Source organism: Ochlerotatus camptorhynchus, unplaced genomic scaffold, assembly GCF_037179485.1.
Source record: "Ochlerotatus camptorhynchus isolate MF236.1 unplaced genomic scaffold, CSIRO-AGI_Acam_v1.1 ptg000291l, whole genome shotgun sequence".
NCBI lineage: Eukaryota > Metazoa > Arthropoda > Insecta > Diptera > Culicidae > Ochlerotatus > Ochlerotatus camptorhynchus.
This window is the reverse complement of record NW_027040780.1, coordinates 1,928,972-1,951,774: the sequence shown is the minus strand read 5'-3', so window position 1 is coordinate 1,951,774 and position 22,803 is coordinate 1,928,972. Positions and strand designations below refer to the sequence as shown.

Sequence of the window (22,803 nt, the reverse complement as noted above, 5' to 3'; positions counted from 1 at the left end):
TAAAAAAAACATCGCTTCTTCGTTATTAGAAGAGCGCACGATGAAAGCATTCGCATACGCGCCCAACGAACAAACCCGCGCAGTCGCAAATTTTTGCCATCAACAGCAGCAGTGTTATTTATACAGCTATAACGGTGACGACGACCACGACCACAACGCTGCGTGTACTCAAGGGTCAAGAAGCAAACCAGTCAATCAGAAGTCGTTAACATGATCGTGCCAGAGACCTTACTGCTGCTGAAGTTGATAACGATGCTGCTGGTAGTCAGTGTTGATTCAAGGGTGCTTAATAAAGGTTTGTGATTGATCGGGAGTTGTTCGGGCTGCCAGAAGCTGAATGGACATAGTTTGTATCGTTTTGTAGATTCGTTGGAACGTATCAGCTGTGACATACCCGGACAGTTGAAGGCGGGACATTGCACGGCAGACAGGAACTGTGTGACCTATCAGAAGATTGTGAATGACAGTGCGTTGAATTTGATCGAGCGGGAAGATTTCATCCAGCGGTTGCAGTGCGGAAGGTACGATGGATCGGAGGTTTGCTGTTCGGACAGCGATCGATACCAGTTGGGAGACTACGAAGATGCTGCGGTGTGTGGTCAAGCGGCGTACAGCTTCCGTATTCGTGGTGGTACAATAGCTGATATCGATGAGTTTCCCTGGATGGCAATGCTGTTGAAGCAACAGAGTGAGTTTTGATTAGAAGTGAGTTGCACACATGATGGTCATTGGTGTGTGTGTGTGTGTGTGTGTTTTTTTTTAGAAAAAACGAGATCCCTGTATTATCATTGTGGAGGCGTTCTCATTGGTAGGAGTTTTGTTCTGCCGGCAGATCATTGCATTGTGAAGAAGACCGGTGAATCAAAACAGGATCAACTGTAAGTATACATACTTTCAGTGAATTTCACCTAGCGTATGCAGGAGATTGTTTGCCTTTATATGTTGCATGCAGTTAAAGATCCAGCAGTTTTAAAAATGATACCAACAACGAAATGATTGTTTGAACATATCACTGTATCAAATGGCGTTTGGCATAGGCCTAGGCTAGGCGGTGACCAAATGTCTTTCGTCCACTATGGTAGTTGGATGTAGATGAGGTTTTGCGCAATGACCGCATTGCGATACTATCCGAATTAGCTATGTGACCTCTCAAAGGACATACTTACTCTGATATTGGATAGGCACTCCTCTGTGTTCTCTTTGCCAGTTTTATGAAATTTGTATGATGAATTTAAATTATGGACGACCCCTTCATCATATGTGCCTTTTTTCAAATCTAAACTTGTCTGAAGACACCAACTTGATTAAACTGCTTATTTATGCACTTTTTTTTTATTTTTTACCTAAAAAAACACCCTCCTGGACCACTGTGCAGTGTCATCGTCCGACGTCGAGGCCGAACTAGCTGCGTCAAATGTCGCGCTGGATGCAGTCGATTTAGACACGTTCGAAATTTCATCTGCAATGATCATCGGTACTTCAAAAAAGTTGAAGAATTCATTTGCTTCTGGCCCGGATGGTATCCCTCCTGCTGTTTTCCGTCGCTGCTCATGCTAGCCGCTAGCCTTCATTTTCAACCGTTCGTTTGAGCTAGGTGATTTTCCCATGAGATGGAAACTATCGCACATGTTTCCTGTGCACAAAAGTGGTGACCGACGAGATGTTAAAAACTACCGTGGGATAACCAGCCTTTCTGCCGCATCGAAGCTTCTCGAGATTATCGTCAGTGATCAAATTCTACGCGCTACAAAAAACCACATTTCGTCAGATCAACATGGATTTATTCCCGGTAGGTCTGTTGCTACTAACTTGCTGGATATAACTACTACCTGTTTTTCGACTATGGAAGATAAAGCGCAGGTTGCCGTAATCTATACGGACCTAAAGGCGGCTTTTGACAAAATTGATCATAAAGTGTTGCTCTGCAAGCTATCGCGATTGGGAGCCTCAAATCGATTGATGTCGTGGTTGTCATCGTACTTGACCGGCAGAACGCTGTACGTTAAACACGGATCTTATGTTTCATCGCCATTTGCTAGCACGTCCGGTGTCCCGCAAGGAAGTAATTTGGGACCGTTATTGTTTGTGTGATTCTTCAATGACGCTGCATCTACCCTTGGCCACAAGTGCAAGCTCGTATATTCTGATCTGAAAAACTATGAGGTGGTACGCTGCATCGAGGACTGTTTTCACCTGCAAATGTTGCTCAACATGTTCGTTCAGGACCTTCTATCGGTCCAAGGACCCGTTAACTTATGAATACCACATCGATGATACTGTTCTTAGTAGAGTGGATCAAGTGACGGATCTTGGTGTCGTATTGGACTCGAAGCTTTCCTTTCATTCCCATTATGCCTCGATTATTTCCAAGGCTAATCGTCAACTTGGCTTCATCTCTAAGATTGCCAAGGATTTCACGGATCCACACTGTCTCAAAGCATTGTGTTGTTCACTGGTAAGGCCAATCCTAGAAAATGCTTCAGTTGTATGAGCTCCAATGGAATCTAAGAATCGAGCGTGTGCAAAAAAGATTCATACGACTTGCGCTCAGAAACCTACCGTGGCGTAATCCTTTGAACATTCCAGCATATGCCATCTGCTTGACCTCGAAATGCTTGATCGAAGACGTAAGCTACAACAGGCTACGTTTATAGCTAAATTACTCAACGGTGACGTCGATTGCTCTCATCTTCTGTCACTGCTTGATTTCCGTGCGTCAGGTAGGATGTTACGTCAGCAATCCCTGATGCAACCGAGCGTTCATCGTACTCTCTATGGCTACAACCAGCCTATTTGTGCAATGGTTCGTATGCTTGTATCCGTAGAGTCCGGGTTTGATTTTGGTATGTCCACACCTCAATTTGTGAATAGAGTAATAAGACTGAACCTTATTTAAGACGAATAGTTTATTCATTAAGACAGCTTTGTCAGATGACTTATTAAATAAATAAATAAACATTTGGACATAATCGATTGGCTTGTTTATAATTAAAATCCATCTGCTATTGACAGAGTTATATGTGGTCAAAACCTGACCACTTTCCGTAATGCGGTCAATTTTGAAAACTATAAAGATCTTGGGTAGATTTTTCTGGAAACTCATACTCGAAAGTATTACCATTAGTCTTCACTAGTGCTTGGTACAAAGGAGATGGATCGAAAAGTGCTGTGATGGAAGCGAAAATTTTTCAAATTTTTGGATTTTGCGTTGTTCCGGATATTTTTAACGGTAAAGTGATATTGGTGACGAACGGATACTTGAATTTCCTGAATCGAGTTCCACAGTGTGTGGATTGTGTCGGACGGCCAAGAGGTATTTCAAGACTACATTCGGGACATTCCGTGCAAGCTCTACTTAATTTATTAATACTTAATTTCCGAGTGATACTACAAACATTTCCAGCTCATTAAATACGTGACAATCAAGCAATATAGCTTGATTGAAAGTTCCAGCACATTATTAATGATTTCCACATTGACATGAATTGGAGCAGAGCTTTTTTTTTCTCCTTGATTTGTTTTCCGTCGATCTTGTTTTCCGTGCTGAGCACCAATGCTACCGACGCCAGGGGGGCAGCTGCCACACCTGGACATTACCAAAGATGAATACTAAGATGAAACTGTCGGAAGAAAAACTTTCTATTTTAGTGTCCTTTTTCATGGTCCCTTTCATCCAATGAATCCCCCCGTATTCAAAGTAATTTTGTGGTTTTGCTGCCCCTCGGTAGAGATGAAATTTTTCGCTCATTTTTATCAAAACAATCACACCAAAATCAGAGATGTCCCATTTTTCAATTACTCGATTAAAAACTAATCGATAGTTTTTTGTTCGCTGTGCTGTCATTTTTCCACCAATGAGAGTGCAGCACATGTTTGAAACGATGGGTGATGATCCTCTGGAGATGTTAATGCTTATATCGGCATGATATAAATCGTAAATCGTAAACGGTCGGTTTAAATGTGCAGTGATCCGAACTGTCAAAACCACAGGAATTTTCGATCTAGATAAAAAATAATTTGTCCAGAATAGATCAGACACGAACCAATTCATAGCTGTTGCATGCGGGTTCATGGCTCAGCTAAATATTTCCGGCGAACACGGAGCCAGATGTCAGTAGTGTGCTTTGGTTAGAAATTTTATTGTTTTTGCTATGGTCATTCATGTCGGTTTGTCGGTGATGTTATGCCAGAACATCCCGGCGACGCTGACTGAGATTGAACCCAGGCCTGCTGGGGTGAGAGGTAATCACGCTTACCACTACTCTACCGGCGCCGCACGCTTTGATCTTCTAACCGTGCATCGGACTTTTATCCAGTGGTGTTAAGAATCATTTCTTCTACGCTCAACCTAGCTGAAAATGAAGACAGCCTTAACAGATAGACCAACTACCTGCATGAATTTGATTTTTTCACAGGGGCAATAATCAAGAATTTCGTCATAGCTTACATGAATGAGATGAATATAGGGGTTTGGATGATTACAACAGCAAAAAAAGGGTTACCTTCCATTTAATTCCACTTAATTAATTTTGGTATCCATGACAGATACGTAGTTCGACTACAATGTGCAGTCTTCATCAGTGTCATTCCCACTAAAGAACTTATCAAAATCCAACCCCCTTAAGTACTCATCTTAGTTTACTTAAATCTTTGGTTTTTATTAGTTAGGTAGGTTTCGATTCAACACATTTTAGTTTCATTTTTATACCTGTGATTTTGACTTTTTTACCTAGAGAATGAGTACTTAAGGGGGTTAGATTTTGATAACTGATGACTGATACGAATACGAACAATCGTTGCATACCTCGTATAACTAGTTCCAAACGACAACAAAGGCATAAGCAACGATAGTTTGTTTATGTTTGGAACCAAATTCACATAGGGAAAATCAATGAGCGTAAACAAGTGAGCCCCAGTAAATTTATCGTCTCTTTCGTTATCCGGCTGATAAAATGGATGACGAGGTTTGGCGTTACACTCCTTCAACCGCTTTAACAGCGGGAGAACGAAAAAGATGACAAACTCAATGAGCCTTTCACATTTACACCTCATTGATCGATTTTCAGTAGGCCGATTTGACTGCACATCCCACCCCTGGGGGATACAAAGAAAAAGTCAACGAAGACAATCTGTCAATGTTTCTTAGGACCTACACGGTGACTCGCAACAACTCAAAATTGAGTCGAATGCTCATTTCAGCGGGAAGTATGGCTGCTCAAAAGTGAGAAGGCGCACTCTTACTCACTTTTCAGTAAACGATGCTCTCGCGCAGAGTGAGTCAAAACCGCTCTGTGATATTTTCAGCCGGGAAGTTTGTTTATTTTATTTGTTTTGATAAAAAATGGAAATTACCTGCTCCAGATTCATTTAACTGGAGCTGGAGACGACTAAAAACCGTCTCCGCATACAATTCCTACATACCTCAATACATTTCGCCGTTTCATAGAGCGTTTGCTCCGACACGGCCGGCATTTTTTTTTTCGAAGTCCCGGATTTGGCTGACTGAGTGGCTTTTACTCAGTTTGACATATTTTGTTTACTCAGATTTTGACAACTTAATGCATCAGACGAAATTGAGTACGATCGACTCACCCGGTGAGTAAGCTGAAGTAAGCGTGTAATGCAATGTTCAGCTTTAAATGTCAAAATCATGCGACCTATACGGTAACCGCAAAATACCCAATAATGACTACAAAGTAAGCATTTTCGAGGGGGGCTGGGACTACCCATTAAATGAGTAAAAATATAACCCATATATGAGTATTTGTAAATCAAAAATGAATACTTACTACTTACTTTTGTAGTTGTAATTACTCATAAATGGGTAAAATTTTACTCATTTAATGGGTAGTCCCAGTTTCCCTTGAAAATGCTTACTTTGTTGTCATTATTGGGTATTTTGCGGTTACCGTGTATGGTGCATCTATATGTGATTGACAGGGATAGAGTCCCCCACTGAAAAAAGGTTTCACTTAGTTTCTATTAGAAGAGCACATTTTATTTTTCCTAAAACAAAATAATGATTTTCATCTGAATATCACATAACATAACATGATTTAGTGGTGCAATTTCCAATTATGGGATCACATGAAAGTTATGTGAAATTCACATAGATATTGTCCACTGGTTATGTGATTTATTTTATGAGTGCCCTTAAATTTTGACATAACAACATTCTTTTGATCAAGGCAATCTCTAAGAGTAGCGAAGTCAACATATGGTTTTCTTCATTCGTGGCTGCACGTTCATTATCGCCTGTGTTGTTGTCAATATTAATATTCATCAACAACTTGGTGAGGATTACTTTGCGGATCAAATACAAAATGTTTTTTTTTTTCATTTTACGGACATTCGACGGAAAACTATTGTCTCATGCTGATTTTATGGTCATATCGAGGTTTCAGGCTCTGGGGTCAACAATACCCAACAAAATCATTTTGCTCAAAATTAATTTTATTATTTTGCTTTTTGAGGATTCTGAAAATTTTCGGTTGGATAATCAAGTACTGGTGAATATCACCAAACCCGCATTCGTTGATGTATAATGAGCTCATTTGTTCATTTTGCTCGTATCTTACAGTCAAGATTTAAAAAAACAAACGAAATCCATCTACACTGGGTTGAAGCGTGTGATGTTAAGTGGTGAAAACAGACGCTGCTTGTATCTATCAATAATTGAACATAACCTTAATTCCAAATCTTACTCATTCACCTTCAATATGGATATTTAAGGTATACCTTGGTGCGATGGGTTTCGAAGAACTTTAAAAAAACTACAAGGGACAGCCCTATGGGGTTGTACGCAATGGTGACGTAAGACTACGTGGTCTTATAAAATAAATGTTATTTGTTAACTGCAGCAGGAGCTTGTGTTATGTGTAGGAATAGGAATTTGAGTGGGGTTCTCTCTGTTTATACTATTTAGTACGACTATGATTGCCCTGAACAGAACTTTTTGATATGAATTTTAATTTGGACATTTTCAGAAATTTAAGTCTTTTGGAAAATCTTGGTGGCCCTGAAAAAGGGCCGATGGTAGTACAGACTTAAAGCCTTTGGAAGATGATGATGACGTGTAGGCAGCTGGATCAGCAAATCGGATCGAACAATCCCATATTCTTCGGTGTCTCGGCCCGTCTGCTGCTGGACAGAGGTTGAACTGAAGTCTGCGACAGGTTGGAAAGCCGCAGAATATCATTGTCCTTCCAGCTAAAGCTCCTCCTCTTTTTAGTTTTTCTCGTTAAACTCCTTCTCTCAACAAGTTGGTAAATGTTACCCTTTAGCAGAAATACGCTCAACACTTTTTTCGGCAAATTTATGATCCTGTTTCACGTCATCGATCTTATCTATGCCGGTTCCGATAAATTAGCACTTTTATTTATTTTCTCTACTGCGCTAAATCAAACGAGTAGAAATAAGAAAGAATATCGGTTACGGGCTCGAATATTTGGAAATTCGATAAATATTTAATCGAATCGCTGGAAAAATCTTTACAATTAATCGTTAATCGAATAATTGGACTTCTAAGCATCCGTAGAAAATAGTTTAATTTCTTGTTTTTTTGGTGGTCCTTCGAAAATGTCGAACAGCAGAATTGCAGACAGCAAGTTCAACCCAAGACCAAAGTGGTGTGCTAGTTTTCATTGCTATGACCTCGGCTATGACGACGATTGAATTAAGGGGCTTAGAAGCAAAGGTGTGAAAGTCTCGATTCCCTCTTTTGATTACTTCACTAACCTATTTTGCACTATTTCTGCTATGCTCTTCTATTATCCAGAACAACAAACGTATCAATGAATGTGTTTGCCGTCGAGTTATTAACGAAACAGGAAGTCGATGAAGAGAATCGATCAAAATCACTTGCACTCCTGCTTCCAAGTTCCAAGATTGTGCAAAATGTTACACAATTGCATCCTCCATATTAACACACACCCGAAGATCGGAGGCGAATGCCCCTTCGACTTGTTTCGTCTAGAAAAGATTCTCTGATGACTGTTTTGGGGAAGCAGCATATGCATGTACGTAATTGGTGGATTTGTTAGTTATTTCGACGCTTTTCGACAATGCTTGACATTTACCACTTTTTCAATAGTGTCTTGTTGAAAATCCACAGTTGGAAGTATTGCTATGTGTAGAAATACTTATGATCAATTGGTGATAACATTATTGAAATTGGTCCAAGGGCAGCTGAGTTATCAACTTTCAAAATCTTTCATAATTCATAACATGTTCCATTTTCGGTTTTCACAAAGTGTATCCCCATGTAGAAATCACAGACGTAGTCCTACGTTAAAAAAAGATTCTCAAAAAGGGGGCTGGCAAAATCGGGTCATTGCCGTACTCGTAATGTGCAAATCTGAAATCCTATGCAAAGATCTTTCCTTTACCAAAAAAGGCATATCTTTATTTACTGGTGTTTTATTGATTCGTGCTATTTTTTTAATAAAATCTGATCAAAATCATTGGATTTCAGCAACTATATTTAGAATGTTTATAAATATTATTAAAATATCAACGCAGCTGTCTCTTATCTTTCAGTTATTTCACATAACCGTAATTTCTAATTGATCTCATTCGTCTTCAAGATGGATGTGTAAGGTATACTTTGGTGAAAAAGACCACTGACTTTGCGCATGGGTTTCTTAGAACATTAGAAAGAAAAAAAAAACTAAAATTGGGCTGTCAAAATCAAGTAATTACTGTACATAATCATGATTTACGATTAACAAATAAACCTTAAGTTTTATATTAGTTAACATACAATAAAGGTTCGATAGCTTAAGTGGCAAGGAGATATCAGCTATTATAGTTAATGCACAAAATAATACTCCAAGAAACGTTAAGCGAGAAAATAGTCAAATTCAAATAATATTCAATAAAGTTGAGTGATCTGTTTAATAAGTCTACAATGGAATATGATCAATGTAAATTTCGTGGATGAAAATGTGACGGAACGGCATCTACCAGCCGACGTGTACTTAATCTACATGATACAGCAGTTACAACAGATACTTCATAGTACCTCCGCAGGCACTCAACAAGAATATACAGACCACTAAGAGGCACTACAGAAAGATATAGGTACAGGTCGTGCAGTTAGAAACCCACAACTAAGGTGTGTATGTATGTTGCTGAGAGCGAGACAGATTACAAGCCACTCGTTTCGAGGGAACGGTCTGTACAGAAAGTAATACTATGTACACTGTACACCCAATAACACAGTTACAGTTCAAATCACAGTGAGTAGGGGGCTCGGGTTACACCGCTCCGCCTGGAAAATCAGCTTCAATCGTCCAAGCGGCAGCCCCCTCCAGCAAATAACGCAACACATGCAGAACTGGCTTATCGCAACCACAGACATCACAGCCATCGATCAAATATTTACCTTTGTAATGGAAATTCATTAGAACCGAAAGTGCCTTATCTGTAACACGTTATGGGAGAAAGGATCCGAGGGGGAAAAATAGAAGAAGAAAAGAAATGAAAAATATGCGAGACGATATTAGGGAGAATTCTTATTGATTCATTTAGGTATTTGTTGGTGATGAAAGGTCGCAATTCTTTTCGATTTAGGAATTTTGTTGTCCCAAACCGTGTGGCACCCGCAGTTATGGTTGTTGATAATGGAATCACACATGAATGGCTGCGAGACGGTTTGAGAGAAGAAAAACAATTCATCGAAGGTTACCCGAACTTCCCGGAAAATCCTCTGCCCAACAATGTAGGCACCGTTGAAAGATGAATAGGCGGAAAAAAATCCAAGCTCAATAGCTCAGTGAAATGCCAGTCATCAACCAGTGCGGAGGGTTGGTGGTACGGAGGTGCATGAAAGCCATTCTCTCCTCGTGTGAAAATATGCTTCATATTATAACGGTATCTAACCGAACTCGAGCGTTCATAAGCTGCCAACGCCGTGGCTCCAGTGTCTGCTATTAATGGTATTGGTGGAATGGGATCTTTTGCGAGAGATTAACCATGCAAAATAGCTTCCCGCAGCTTCATGTACGGCATTACATACTCGCTCCTACGGTGATGAAAGCTCCCATGCAACGCTGTTAAAGCGTGGCGGAAATTTTGTTCATTGGCATTGGCCCGATGGCAGAGAAGAGATGGTGTGATTTATTGATAACGGCTGTTCGATGGCTCAACCTTTCCAGACGGCAACCCCATTAACAGCTGATGGCATTTTCCCAATTTATTACGAGTCATGAGAATGTTCAATCTTGTGGGAAATAGTAGAGAGGGAGATCATTTATACTTTCTGCAATATTATTGCCTTTTCCGTTTCAGTGGAAGAGCAGCTTATGTAGACTATTGTAAAAGATATCATAAGGGACTTGATAGTTCATCCGAATCAAAACATATAATCACAGACTGTTATGTTAAGGTTCAACCAAGTATAGAAACCAAATGAATTCAACTAAATCCCTGCCGTGGTTAATCAAACTTCCAGTCGCTTGTTAAAAGAATCCCAGTTGGACTCAACGGCATTCAACGGAATTCCAATTGAAATTTAACGGAGTTTAATGGAATTTCTAGTCAGAAGTTGACAGAATGGAATACCAGTTGAGATTCTATGGAATACCATACGGAAATCAACAAAATATTACTTGGATTCGGGAATCATAGTCAGGATTCAAAAGAATCCCAATGAAGTCCCAGTTGGTATTCATAATGGGTGGACCGATTTCGGAAAAACGAGCTGTGTGATATCCCCGAAAAGTACACGCTTATCGGAAATTGTATATTTTATCAATTCAAAGGGGTTCAATTAAATTCCAGTTAGTATTCAACCAAACCGAGATTTAAAGAAATCCCAGACGGAAGTCAACCGATTTCCAATAGGGATTTATCGGAATCCCTGACGAGATTCCACAGAATCCCAGTTGAGATTCAATTAAATCCCAATCAGTACTCATCAAAATCAAAAAAGTCAGTATTGAAAAAAAATCTCAGTTTGAAATCAACGAAAAATCACTTGAAATTCAACAAAATACTATTCGAGATTCAGATGAGTGCCAGTCGGGAAACAATGGAATCTCAGACGAGAATCAACAGAACCCCAGTCAGCATTCAACGGAATCCCAATTGAGATTGAACCAAATCCCAGATGGTATTTCACGGAACCCAATTGCAAATCAACAGAGTAACAAAAACTCAATTGAGAGGGTTAGAAGGAAAGGGGTGCAAGAGACTTTGATCGATTTGATTTAATCTTCATCGACTTTTTTTTTTTGATAGCCACAGCTGTACAAACAGGTTTTGCGCTATTTCTGTTCACATAGTTTGATAAAGGAGGTTCTCATTTACCATCTAGAATGGCACACGAATCAAGGAATGTGTTTGCAGCTGAATGATTAATGAAAGAGAAAGTCGATGAAGAGAATCGATCAAAGTCACTTTCATCCCTTGGAATTAAACGGGTCCCAGTCAAGATTCAACGGAATTCCAGCCGAGATTCAGTGAAAAATCACAGAATCCTAGAAATCCCAATTGGGATTTATCCAAATCCCTGTCGTGATTCATCCAAATACTGTCGGTATTCAACTAAATTCCTATTGGGATTCAAACAACTTCCTGTCGGGGTTCAAAGTAATCCCAGTAGAAAGTCAACTCAGTTGCACTTGGAATTCAAGGAAATCCTAGACGACTTTCAACGCAATCGCATTTGGAACTGAGCAAAGTCCAATCGAGATTCCATTAAATGCTAATCAAAATTCAATAGAATCGCTATAACGAAATCCCTGTTGTAATTGAACCAAATCTCCGTAGGAGTTTATTGAAATCCCAGTCGAGATTTAAAGCGCTCTAAGTCGGAAGTTAACAACATTACATTTGAAATTCAATGAAATCCCAGTAAGGATTCGGAAGAGTCCCAGTCAAGATTCAATGCAATCCCCGTCGGGAATCAACAGAATCCCAGTAGGGTTTCACCGGAATACCAGTTTGAGATCAGCAGAGTCCCAAATTGGGATTTTACGGAATAACAGCCAGAGTACCGAGCCTGCAAGCTGCGTGTTAATGACACAGTATGACCGTCCATTTTCCATGAGGTTTACCGAAATCTCAGTCAAATTCAATGGAATGTCATTTGGAGATCAAGCAAATCCCAGTTGGAAGTCAACCGAGTGCCAATTGGTATTTACGGAATCTCAGTCAAGATTCCATAGAATTCCATTTAAGACTTTATAAAATCCCAGTCAAGACTCAATGGAATCCCAGTCGAAAATGAATATTATCTTGGTATTAAACGAAATACCAGTTTGGACTGAACAAAATTCCAGTCGGGATTCAAATGAACAGAGTCAACAAAGCACCAATGGGGATTCCATGAAATGCCAGTTAAAATTAAACAGAATATCAATTGGGATTTAACATAATCCCTGTCGACTTTCCATCGAATCTCAATCGAGATTCAACTCAATTGCAGCCGAGATTCAACTATATTCCAGCCGGGGTTCAACGGAATCCCAATCTGAACTCAACCGAAGTAGAAATGCAACAAAGTCCCAGATGATATTCATCGAAATCCTTGTAAAGATTCAACGAAATTCCAACCGAGATTCAACTAAATTCCAGTCGCGGTTCAACGGAATCCCAATCGAAATTCAACCGAATGTCAGATTTGTTTTAAACTAAATCCAAGCCAAGCTTCAACGAAATTTCAGTCGAGATTCAACAAAATTTCAATCGGAGTTCAATCGAATATAATATGATATAATACCCCAGTCGAGATTCAACGAAAGTTCAGTCAAGGTTCAACGAAAGCCCAGTCGAGATTCAACTAAATTCGGGGATTAACTGAATCCCAATCTGAATTCAACCAAATCTCATAGATGTTTCATTCAAACCCTAGTCGAGATTCAACAAAATCCTACGAAATTCCAGTCGAGATTCAGCGAAATTTCAGTCGAGATTGAACTAAATTCCAGTCGGGGTTCAACGAAATCCCAATTGGAATTCAACCGAATCTCAGATGGGTTTACTAAACCCTAGTCCCTAGTCAATATTCAACTTCCAGTCAGAATTGAACTGCATTCCAGTTGAAATTCAACTAAATTCCAGTCATGGTTCAACGGAATCCCAATCGGAATTCAACCGAATGTTAGATTTGTTTTAACTAAATCCCAGTCAAGATTCAACGAAATATCAGTCGAGATTCAACGGAACCCCAGTAAAGATTCATCGAAATTCCAGTTGAGATTCAAATAAATTTGAGTCGATATTCAACTAAATTCCAATCAAGATCCAACTAAATTTCAGTCGGGGTTCAACGGAATTTCAATCGGAATTCAATCGAATCTCAAATTATCTTCAACCAATCCCCAGTCGAGATTCACGACAGTTCAGTCGAGATTCAACGAAAGCTCAGTGGAGATTCAACAAAATCTTAGTAGCGATTAATTGATATTCCTGTCGAGATTCAACTAAATTAAGATTTAACTGAATTCCAGTCGAGATTCAATTAAATTCCAGTCGGGGTTCAATGGAATCCAATGTAGGGTTTCAACCACATCCCACTCGAGATTTAACGAAATCTCAGTCGAGATTTAACGAAATCTCAGTCGAAATTCGAAATTCCAGTCGAGATTCAGCGAAATTCCAGTCAACATACAACTAAATTCTAGTCGGGGTTCAACGGAATCCCAATAGGAATTTAACAGAATCTCAGATGGGTTTCAACCAAATTCCAGTCCAAGGTTGCAAATACTCATTTCAGCTAAAATAATGTTTTTCGGAATAATAAAACCAAAAGACGGTATGATGACATGTTTTACTTGTAACTTACATGAAGAGGCTACAAAGTACGCGTTTGAAAAATAAAACCTGTAAATTTTTATGAGTCACAATCAGTGATTTGCTGATCGCTGAGTGAGTAAGTGGGTGAAAAATCGCTGATTATGACTCGCATGAAGTGAAATAAACAGGTTTAATATGTCAAACACATTCTTTGCAACCTCTTTTTGTATGTTACCAATTCAAAATATGATCATAGCATCTAATTATTTCATAATTAAAAAAAAAAACATTGTTTTGGCTGAAATGATCCAGTCGAGATGTAACGAAATTTCAGTCAAGATTAAATTGAATTCCAGTCGAAGTTCAACTAAATTCCAGTCGAGCTTCATCGGAATCGCAAGCGCAACTCAACCGAAGCTCAGATGGGTTTCAACCAAACTCTAGTCGAGATGCTTAGTCGATAGTGAACGAAATACCAGTCGAGATTTAATGAAATCCCAGTCGATATTCATCCAAATTCCAGTCGAGATTCAACTAAATTCCAGTCTGGGTTCAACGGAATCCGAATCGGAAATCAACTGAATCACAGATGAGTATCAATTAACCCCAATCGATATTCAAAGCAATTCCAGTCAAGATTCATCAAAATCCCAGTCGAGGTTAAACTAAATTCCAGTCGGGGGTCAACTGAATCCTAATCTGAAATTCAACCAAATCTCAGAGTGGTTTCAATAAAACCCCAGTCGAGATTCAATGTAATCTTTGTCTAGATTCAACGAAATTCCAGACGAGCTTCAACGAAATCCTAGACGAGATTTAATTAAATTCTAGTCGAGATTCTACGATATCCCAGTTGAGATTCAACGAAACTAAATTTCAATAGATATTCAACTAAATTCCAATCGGGTTTCGATGTAATTCCAATCGCAATGCAACCGAATCTCAGTTGAGTTTCAACCGAACCCCAGCCAAGATTCAACAAATCCATGTTGAAATACAACAAAAATTCTAGTAAAGGTTTAACGAAATCCAAGTCGAGATTCTACGAAATCTTAGTTTAAATTAATTTAAATCCCATTCGAGTTTCATTGAAATTCAACTAAATTCCAGCCGAGATTCAACTAAAATCCAGTAGAGGTTCAACTAAATTCCATTTGGGGTTCAACAGGATCCTAATCAGAATTTAACCGAATCTCAAATGGTTTTCAGCCAAACCCCAGTTGAGGTTCAACGTAATCTCAGTCTATATTCAACGAAATCCCAGTAGAGATTCAACGTAATTCCAATCGGAATGCAACCGAATCTCAGTTGGGTTTCAACCGAACCTCAGTCAAGATTCAATGAAATTCAAGTTGAAATACTGCAAAAATCTAGTAAAGGTTCGACGAAATCCCAGTCGAGATTCTACGAAATTTTTGTTGAGATTAAATTAAATCCCATTCGAGGTTCATCGAAATTCAAATAAATTCCACTCGAGATTCAACTAAAATCCAGTAGAGGTTCAACTAAATTTCAGTCGAGGTTCAACGGAATCCGAATCAGAATTCAACCGAATCTCAGATGGCTTTCAACCAAACCCCAGTTGAGGTTCAACGTAATCTCAGTCTAGATTCAACGAAATCCCAGTAAAAATTCAACGATCTCCCAGCCGAGATTAAACGAAATTCCAGTCGAGATCCAACGAAATCCCAGTAAAAGATCCATCGAAATCACAGTCGAGATCCATCGAAATCCCAGTCGAGATTCAACGAAATCCCAGTCGAGATTAAACGAAATCCCAGTAAAGATTCAACGAAATCTCAGTCAAGATTTAACTAAATTCTATTCGAGATTAAACTAAAATTCAGTCGCGGTTCTACGAATTCCCAATTGGAATTTAACCAAATATCAGATGGATTTGAATAAACTTCAGTCGAGATTCAATTAAATCCCAGTCGAGATTCACTGAAATCTCAGTCGAGCTTCAACGAAATTCTATTCGGTGTTTAACGGAATTCAACCTAATCTTAGATGGTTTTCAACCAAACCCCAGTCAAGATTCAACAAAATCCCAGTAGAGATTCAACGAAATCCCAGTAGAGATTCAACGAAATCACAGCCGAGATTAAACGAAATTCCAGTTGAGATTTAACAAAATCCCAGTCAAGATCGATCGAAATCCCAGTCGAGATTCAACGAAATCCCAGACGAGATTCAACGAAATCGTAGTCAAGATTCAACGCAAACTCACTCAAGATTTAACTAAATTCAGCAGAGTTTCATTAAAATTCCAGTCGGGGTTCAACGGAATCCCAATCAAAATTCAATCGAATCTCAGAAGGCTTTCAACCAAACCCCAGTTGAGGTTCAACGTAATCGCAGTCTAGATTCAACGAAATTCTTGTCGAGATTTAACAAAATCCCAGTCGAGATCCATCGAAATCCCAGTCGAGATCCAACGAAATCCCAGTCCAGATTCAACGAAATCCCAGTCAGGAATCAACGAAATCCCAGTCGAGATTCAACGAAATCTTAGCTGAGTTTCAACGAGATTCTATTCGGAGTTCAACGGAATTCAACCTTATCTCAGATGGGTTGCAACCTAACCACAGACGAGATTCTACAAAATCCCAGTCGAGATTCTCCGAAATTCCAGTCAGGGTGCAACGGAATCCTAATCGGATTTCAACCTAATCTTAGATGGGCTTCCACCAAACTCCAGTCGAGATTCAAGGAAATTCCTGTCAAGATGCAATTGACTCCTATTTAAGATTCACCAGGTTGCAACTGAGTCTCAATCGAAGTTCATTCAAATCCTAGTATCTCCTGTACAATGGTCTAAACATAATCAAGCAAAAACGTGAACGTTTGATTTGTTGTTGTTGATAAACTGGATTTTAGGTTTGAAGTGTCTTTGGGAAAGTTTCTTGGAATTTTGAATACTATCTTTTGATGTATTCTGTATTTTAAAATAGCATTACTGTTGTGTATTTGTCAGCTTGGATTAGTAATGCACAAACGCTGGCCATTGAATTTAAGGGGGGAGTACACTTTGATTTTTCAAAAAAATGCATTTTTTTTTGCATAAAATGTTCCTTGGGATGTATATTTTAATTTAGAAAAGACTCCAAGTCCACCAGAATATTCCTTACCGCTTTACGAAGCGATTTCCTAAAACATGTACCGGCGCGCTGAGAGAGCAATTTTATTTTTAAACGCGTTTATCTCGAAACGGGGTTTTTCAAACTGGCGTGGGAAATAACTCTAACCAGTTATCATCAAATTTGGATATCGCCTAGGTTTTCTTGTTCAGATTTAAATTCTGCTTAGAAATACGTATCCACATTTTCGATTTTGTCAAAAATGGATTTTTAATCCACGATTTTGTAAGCATTTTTAGGGTGAAAGAATGTACTTTTTTTTTCCTAAGGCCACATACATTTTTTTTAAAAATTAATTAAAAAAAATCGGAATACGTATTTCTAACCCAAGTTTCATTACTAATCAGGATTTTTGTTCGATTTATGTTTCAGGATCACATGGAAAGGAGTATTTTCCCAAGTCGTTTTCTTACTTCCGCGCGAGGACGCTCGCGCGACCTGGTGCACCGGCCACGGGGAGACGCCAATCGAGTTAAAAAAAAATACAAATTGTAGTTCGAAGGATGGCTAATAAATGGGTTATAACATATTTGCCCTCCCTGAGTGTTTTATTGCTTAAAAAAATTAACGAAAATGCCTTACTTTTTGGACGTTCAAAGTGTACTACCCCCTTAAATCAATCCAACAGCATCGAACGACAGTTTGACCCATTTCTACTCACCCAAGGTCAACCGTACTAAATAAGCTAAACGATGATGAATGATGAGCGAATGCAATCAGGAGCCATTATGCATAGGCTACCCATAGTACGTATATGTGCACCTCTTCGTATAATGGTTCTACACACAGAGAGTCGAACCGAACCAACGAACGAACGAGCGAACGAACGAACGAACGACCGGACGAGAAAGAGCTCTCCGGAAAATCCGTTTCGTTCAATATTTGCTATTTTAATTACGCGATGATTGATTTATTTGTGCTTCGGTGATTGGAAAAATGGGTTTCCAACAGACAGGAATGTTGCACTTGACGTGCTAAACATGTACGTACACACTGCCCATACAGATGAGAATCAGATCGCCGTAGTCAATAGCAGCACTACATCGCTCATGAAAGAGGTCAGCTCAGGTAATCGGCACTGCTGCTGGTCCTAATTGCTGTCTAGGGATTTCATTCGGTAATTTCAATACGGTTTGTATCTTTTTTTTAAATCAAATCAACAAAGTCGTAATAGATAAAGTAAGCTATGTCAATTGGATCTTTTGTGCTTCGAATTCGGGAGCTCGCGAGCTCCGTTACCGAACCCATTACCGTAATTACTGGATTCCAGTAGCAGCTCTCCTATTAATTTTAAACCACATTTGGATGTTTAAGGCTTTTTAGATATGATTTTAAAGCAAAAATACGAACAGTAGCGAAATTGCCGGATGAAAACCCTACATGTGTCGTATTTTGTGGATTAAGTCTGATGACGTACTACTGCTTTAAATGTACAGCATCATCAAGTTCCATTTCTGTCATCATGCATTTTTTTCATATAGCTAGGTTATGAAATTGAAACACAGTTGAAAATTGTTACGAGTTCCCGGATGCCTAGGAAGCAATTTCATTTCACTCAAACGGTGATGGAATGCAGTTGTCTCTCATTGCATATGGCACAAGCGGAGGCGTCTTTTTTTTCTCACGGTGAGAAATTCCCCTAAGCTGACTGCAAAATCATCATAAACTGCAATTTTAAAAAGACGCTAAAATCGCTTCGCATTCACACTCGTACTCACTTCCGCTTCCGGCAACAGACTCTGGAGAACGTGGACGCCCACACGACGCTACTACTCTCTGAAAATTGCAACGAATGCAACAAGTCCCTCGTGCGGCGCTGGGTAAATGTGAGCATTCCGCTCGCTTAGCTTCTTCCAACCTCATAAATTGTTTCTGCATTCCAAGAGTGAATGCCGGAAAATTCGTGCGTGCTACACATACTCAACTTCACAGCTCTACATAAGTCGGTACTTACAGGGTTGCAACTTTTGGTTCGATATGTATTTTTCCAGCTTCCGCCTCAGGATCAGCTCTGCACCGTAGCGTGCCTGGGTTCCATTGTCCACCAGCAGGAAGTAAGCGTGACGATTGTTTAACACAGCCAATTTTGAGCTGGAAACGTTTTGAAAGGATTGAAAAAAAAAAAGTTGAATGCCGGTTGTTCTTCCAACGGTATTAAAATTATGTACGCATGGTGGCCAAAAATTCCTTCATTTCGAAATAAATTAAATTTTCCAACAAGTGCATCTAAACTCTGGAGCAACTTACCGTGGTGAGCTTATACTATGGCAGGGAACGTCCCGGTTGTGTCCCAGCAATTCGTGGTTTCGCTCGACGATGCCCCACGGGGCGATGCCGATGCTGACAACACGTCCGGACCGCTGCTGTCCTTCCAGCAGCAGAGCATCACCGACCTGCTTTGTGACACCTGTAAATTGGACCGAGAGACGAAGAGAACGTGTTTCTATTAATGCTTCAGAACGAACGACATGGCTCTATCCGGTAGTAGAAGCGGGTGATATTGCGAAAGTTTTTAATTTGAGATAGTTTTACCAACGACGACGATGGGCACTTACAACAAGAGGGCTGACTTAATTGGAGGAAACTAGTGTCGAACCGATCTGTGCAGGACGACGATTGGTGGCGGTGGTTGGATGTTGGTTTAATAGGATTATGGGAAGTTTGATCGAAACTTTACTTCATTGTGTGCTTTAAGTATCAATCGAGGGATAACGAATAAATTGCATACTTTTCTTTTTCAATTATGAAGTTTATTATTTGCATGCGTTAAACGATGCAATTTGCCATTTTTAAGCTCTTTCAGCTGTTCATTGCGAAATGGAGACGGTTGATTGGTTTTATGTTCGGATCTGTGAACATAAAATGATTGGAAATTAATGAATTGAAGAACTGAAAATTCAATATTCATTTTAAATATTTGTTTGGATGCAAATGGTCAGGTCACCAGCGTCCATCGTGTATGTGAGAGCAATATCACAGGTGTAATTAGTCTTATAGGGTGCCAATGAAGTGTATGGGAGAAAAATGACCATGACGTTTTTCAAACTGATAAAATGTTCATTGCCCCTAAAGACCCTATGTAAGATTTGGACTCAATAGGACATGATTTGGGGTGGCGTAAAATCATCAAAGGTTTGAATTTTTCTCATCTAAAAAAAACTTTCAGCCGCAGAGCGACTTTCTGGGATTTTTTGATGATTCCAAATGAGTTAAAAATGCATGAAACGTCGAGATCTAGTGTTAAGTTGATTTTTTTTTACATAATCAACCATCAAGGGACATGAAATTTTTTCCGTAATTTCCCAGAATGTCAAAAGAGGATTTTTTCACAGATAATCCTAGATCACGACGATTCATGCATTTTTAAGTAAGTTGGCTTGCAATCGATTTGTGTGTTTCTGCAAATGTCGAGTATTATAATTTAATTCCTTTGTCTTTTGTCTCTGGACAGGGGACACCCCTCACCATCCCTCTCCAAAGGGGGAGTTTGGTAAAGAGAGATGAAAAAACCGATTTGTACCTTCCTTAAAAGTTGTCCTAGCTCTCTATTCTAATATCTATATGCAATCTTCACACTGCCGTACTCTAACGGAACTATCAACTCTATGCTTTTATCTACTCCATCTATCGTATAAAAATTACCACTACAGTTTGTTATTTGAAATTAGCATCTTCAACTATGTAAATCGTTGACTTCACGTAGAAGTAATACTAAAACATATAGTCAAAGTCTCTTTATTCGTTTTTGTTTGTCTCGTTACCCCGTCTAGATGAGTCTCATCGTCGCCCTCTGGTTACCATAGCCGGTCGCACTCCAGACGAATCTAGAACCGAACCACCATTCATAGTAGTGACAACGCTCTGATGAGACAACGAAACCTCACTCCCAAGCTCCTTGCCTGATCTTATCCATCGACAATGTACCCCTCTAACCTCGGGTAAGCCGCGAGTATTCGGCCCAACTCCTACTAGACATAGAATTAAGGGAATTTTGTTACAAACAAAGAACAATGAATTATCAGCTCCATAAAGCTAACACAATTGAGTCTTCCAAATCAAGGAACTAAAGGAACAAAAATTAGTTGGCATTAACATAAATCAATGTAGGTTTCAAACATTTTTAAATTATCTGACTTACAAAAAAATGTTTTACTTTCGAAATATCACTAGAGATTTTCACGAAATTCAACACTAAAGATTGTACTCGAATAAAATGCAACACTTTCTTTTGTGTGTAACTTTTTATTGCATGGGTAAAAATTTATGAAATTTTGAGTAAAACTAGGTTAGAGTGTAATGTGCAATATCTCGTCACAATCTGTCAAGTGGTTATCGAGATGGCTTCCAAGCAAGAAGGGCATCGACAAAAATTATCGAAGCGGTCGTGGAAAATCGACCGACCCCGTGAACGCAAGGAAGGTGAGGGATTACTTTATGCGCAATCCGAACCTTTCGATTCGGCCAAGAATGTCAATTCTTCCGTCTTGTTCGTCCAGCAGGCAGTGAAGCGGGCCGGACTTCATGTCTTCAAGGTAAGGAAGGCGCCTAACTGAACCGATAAACATAATACGGTGGCCAAATCCCGCGCCAGGAAGCTGTAACGCGAGTGTAGCCGAAATGCATCGTAATGGATGACGAGACGTACATTAAAGCGGACGCCAAGCAGATCCCCGGCCTGGAGTTTTTCATCGACAAGTCCCGCCTGGATGTTCCGAAGAAGTTTCAGAAGAAGAAGGTCAACAAATTTGCCAAGAAGTACTTAGTGTGGCAGCCGATCTGTGGGTGCAGCAAATTCAACAAGCCGTACATAACGACCGGCACCATCAACGGCCAAATATCTGCTGTCCTTCCTCCGGTCCCACGAAGGTGACACTCTGTTTTGGCCGGATCTCGCATCGTGCCATTAGGCGGAAACCGGTGCTGGAGTTGTTGTTTTTGCGCCGTTTTTGGAAAATCCGCCAAATTCGCGAGAACTTCGCCCAATAGAAAAATTCTGGGCGAGTATGAAGGGAAAGCTCCGGAAACAGGGAAGGTCTTCAAAAACAAAAATGATTTGAAGAAAAAGTGGATGAAAGTGTGTAAGACAGAAGGCGCAAGTGTTGCACAGGATTTGTTGGGTAGCGTTAAGTCCAAGGTACAATGTTACTATCGTGCTTCGAAGCCCTAATCCAATACTGCTCCACTCTTGATGTTTCGTGTGTTACTTTACTAGCAGCTCAGAAAACTGTCGACGTTAGACCACCTTACATCATAGTCATGGTACTGCAACTGGTGCAACCAGGAGTGGAATGTAATAAAATGATGTGTTTTTTTTTTTAAATATACAAGCTGATCATTGGCTCTGAGTGGTCATTATATGACCCGCCAAAAGATTTGGAACATCCGTAAAAGTGATTGCTGCGAAAATTTTATCAAAATAGGTCTTGATTTTTTTCTGCACAAAAATTGTAATTTTTGACATGTGGTCAGCCAAAAAATTTGGCAAATCTGTAAAATTGAATGCTGAGTAAATGTGAACAAAGTAGCCCTTGGTTTGTTCTGATACTCAATGGAATGTAGTAAAATGGTAATTTTTGAAATATTAGCCAGTCATTGCTTCTAGATGGCCACCAGAAGGCCCACCAAAAGATCTGGAACATTCGTAAAAAGTATTGCTTCGTAAATTTGATCAAAGTAAGCCTTGGTTTTTCTCTGCAACCATATAATACATTTATAAAATTGTGGTTTTATAAATATTTGCTAGTGATTGGCTCAGACTGGTCACCAGATGGTCCGCCAGAAGATTCGGAACATCTTTCAAATTTATTGTTGTGTAAATTTGATCAAAATAGACCTTGGTTTATTCTGATGTTATATTAAAGGTAGCAAAATGGTTATTTTCGATATATTAGCTGGCCATTGGCTTCTAATGCAAGATCCGGCA

At 39.5% G+C, this 22,803-nt stretch overlaps 2 protein-coding genes across 2 annotated transcripts in view; one reads left to right on the top strand and one right to left on the bottom strand.

Moving 5' to 3' along the window:
* Positions 1–22,803, bottom strand: part of Trpm (transient receptor potential cation channel, subfamily M) — a 172,756-nt gene that overhangs the window by 49,652 nt on the left and 100,301 nt on the right. Inside the window, exons 7-8 of the mRNA XM_065228481.1 lie at positions 19,128–19,287; positions 18,835–18,971 (exon numbers count right to left, since the gene is read on the bottom strand). Of these exons, the coding sequence (XP_065084553.1) occupies positions 18,835–18,971; positions 19,128–19,287 (297 nt within the window). The remainder of the gene's footprint in view (positions 1–18,834; positions 18,972–19,127; positions 19,288–22,803) is intronic.
* LOC135706798 (CLIP domain-containing serine protease B8-like) lies at positions 148–20,832 on the top strand. Its single transcript, XM_065228463.1, has 4 exons — positions 148–295; positions 365–688; positions 764–878; positions 20,651–20,832. The coding sequence occupies exons 1-4, from the start codon at positions 211–213 to the stop codon at positions 20,652–20,654; spliced, it is 528 nt and encodes a 175-aa protein (XP_065084535.1). The 5' UTR covers positions 148–210; the 3' UTR covers positions 20,655–20,832.

What these genes read in the sequence shown, in the direction of transcription:
- LOC135706798 (XM_065228463.1), top strand. Translation starts at nt 211, where the DNA reads ATGATCGTGCCAGAGACCTTACTGCTGCTGAAGTTGATAACGATGCTG. An exon ending in TTCAAGGGTGCTTAATAAAG is followed by an intron (nt 296 to 364) that starts GTTTGTGATTGA and finishes ATCGTTTTGTAG; the next exon opens with ATTCGTTGGAACGTATCAGC. An exon ending in AATGCTGTTGAAGCAACAGA is followed by an intron (nt 689 to 763) that starts GTGAGTTTTGAT and finishes GTTTTTTTTTAG; the next exon opens with AAAAAACGAGATCCCTGTAT.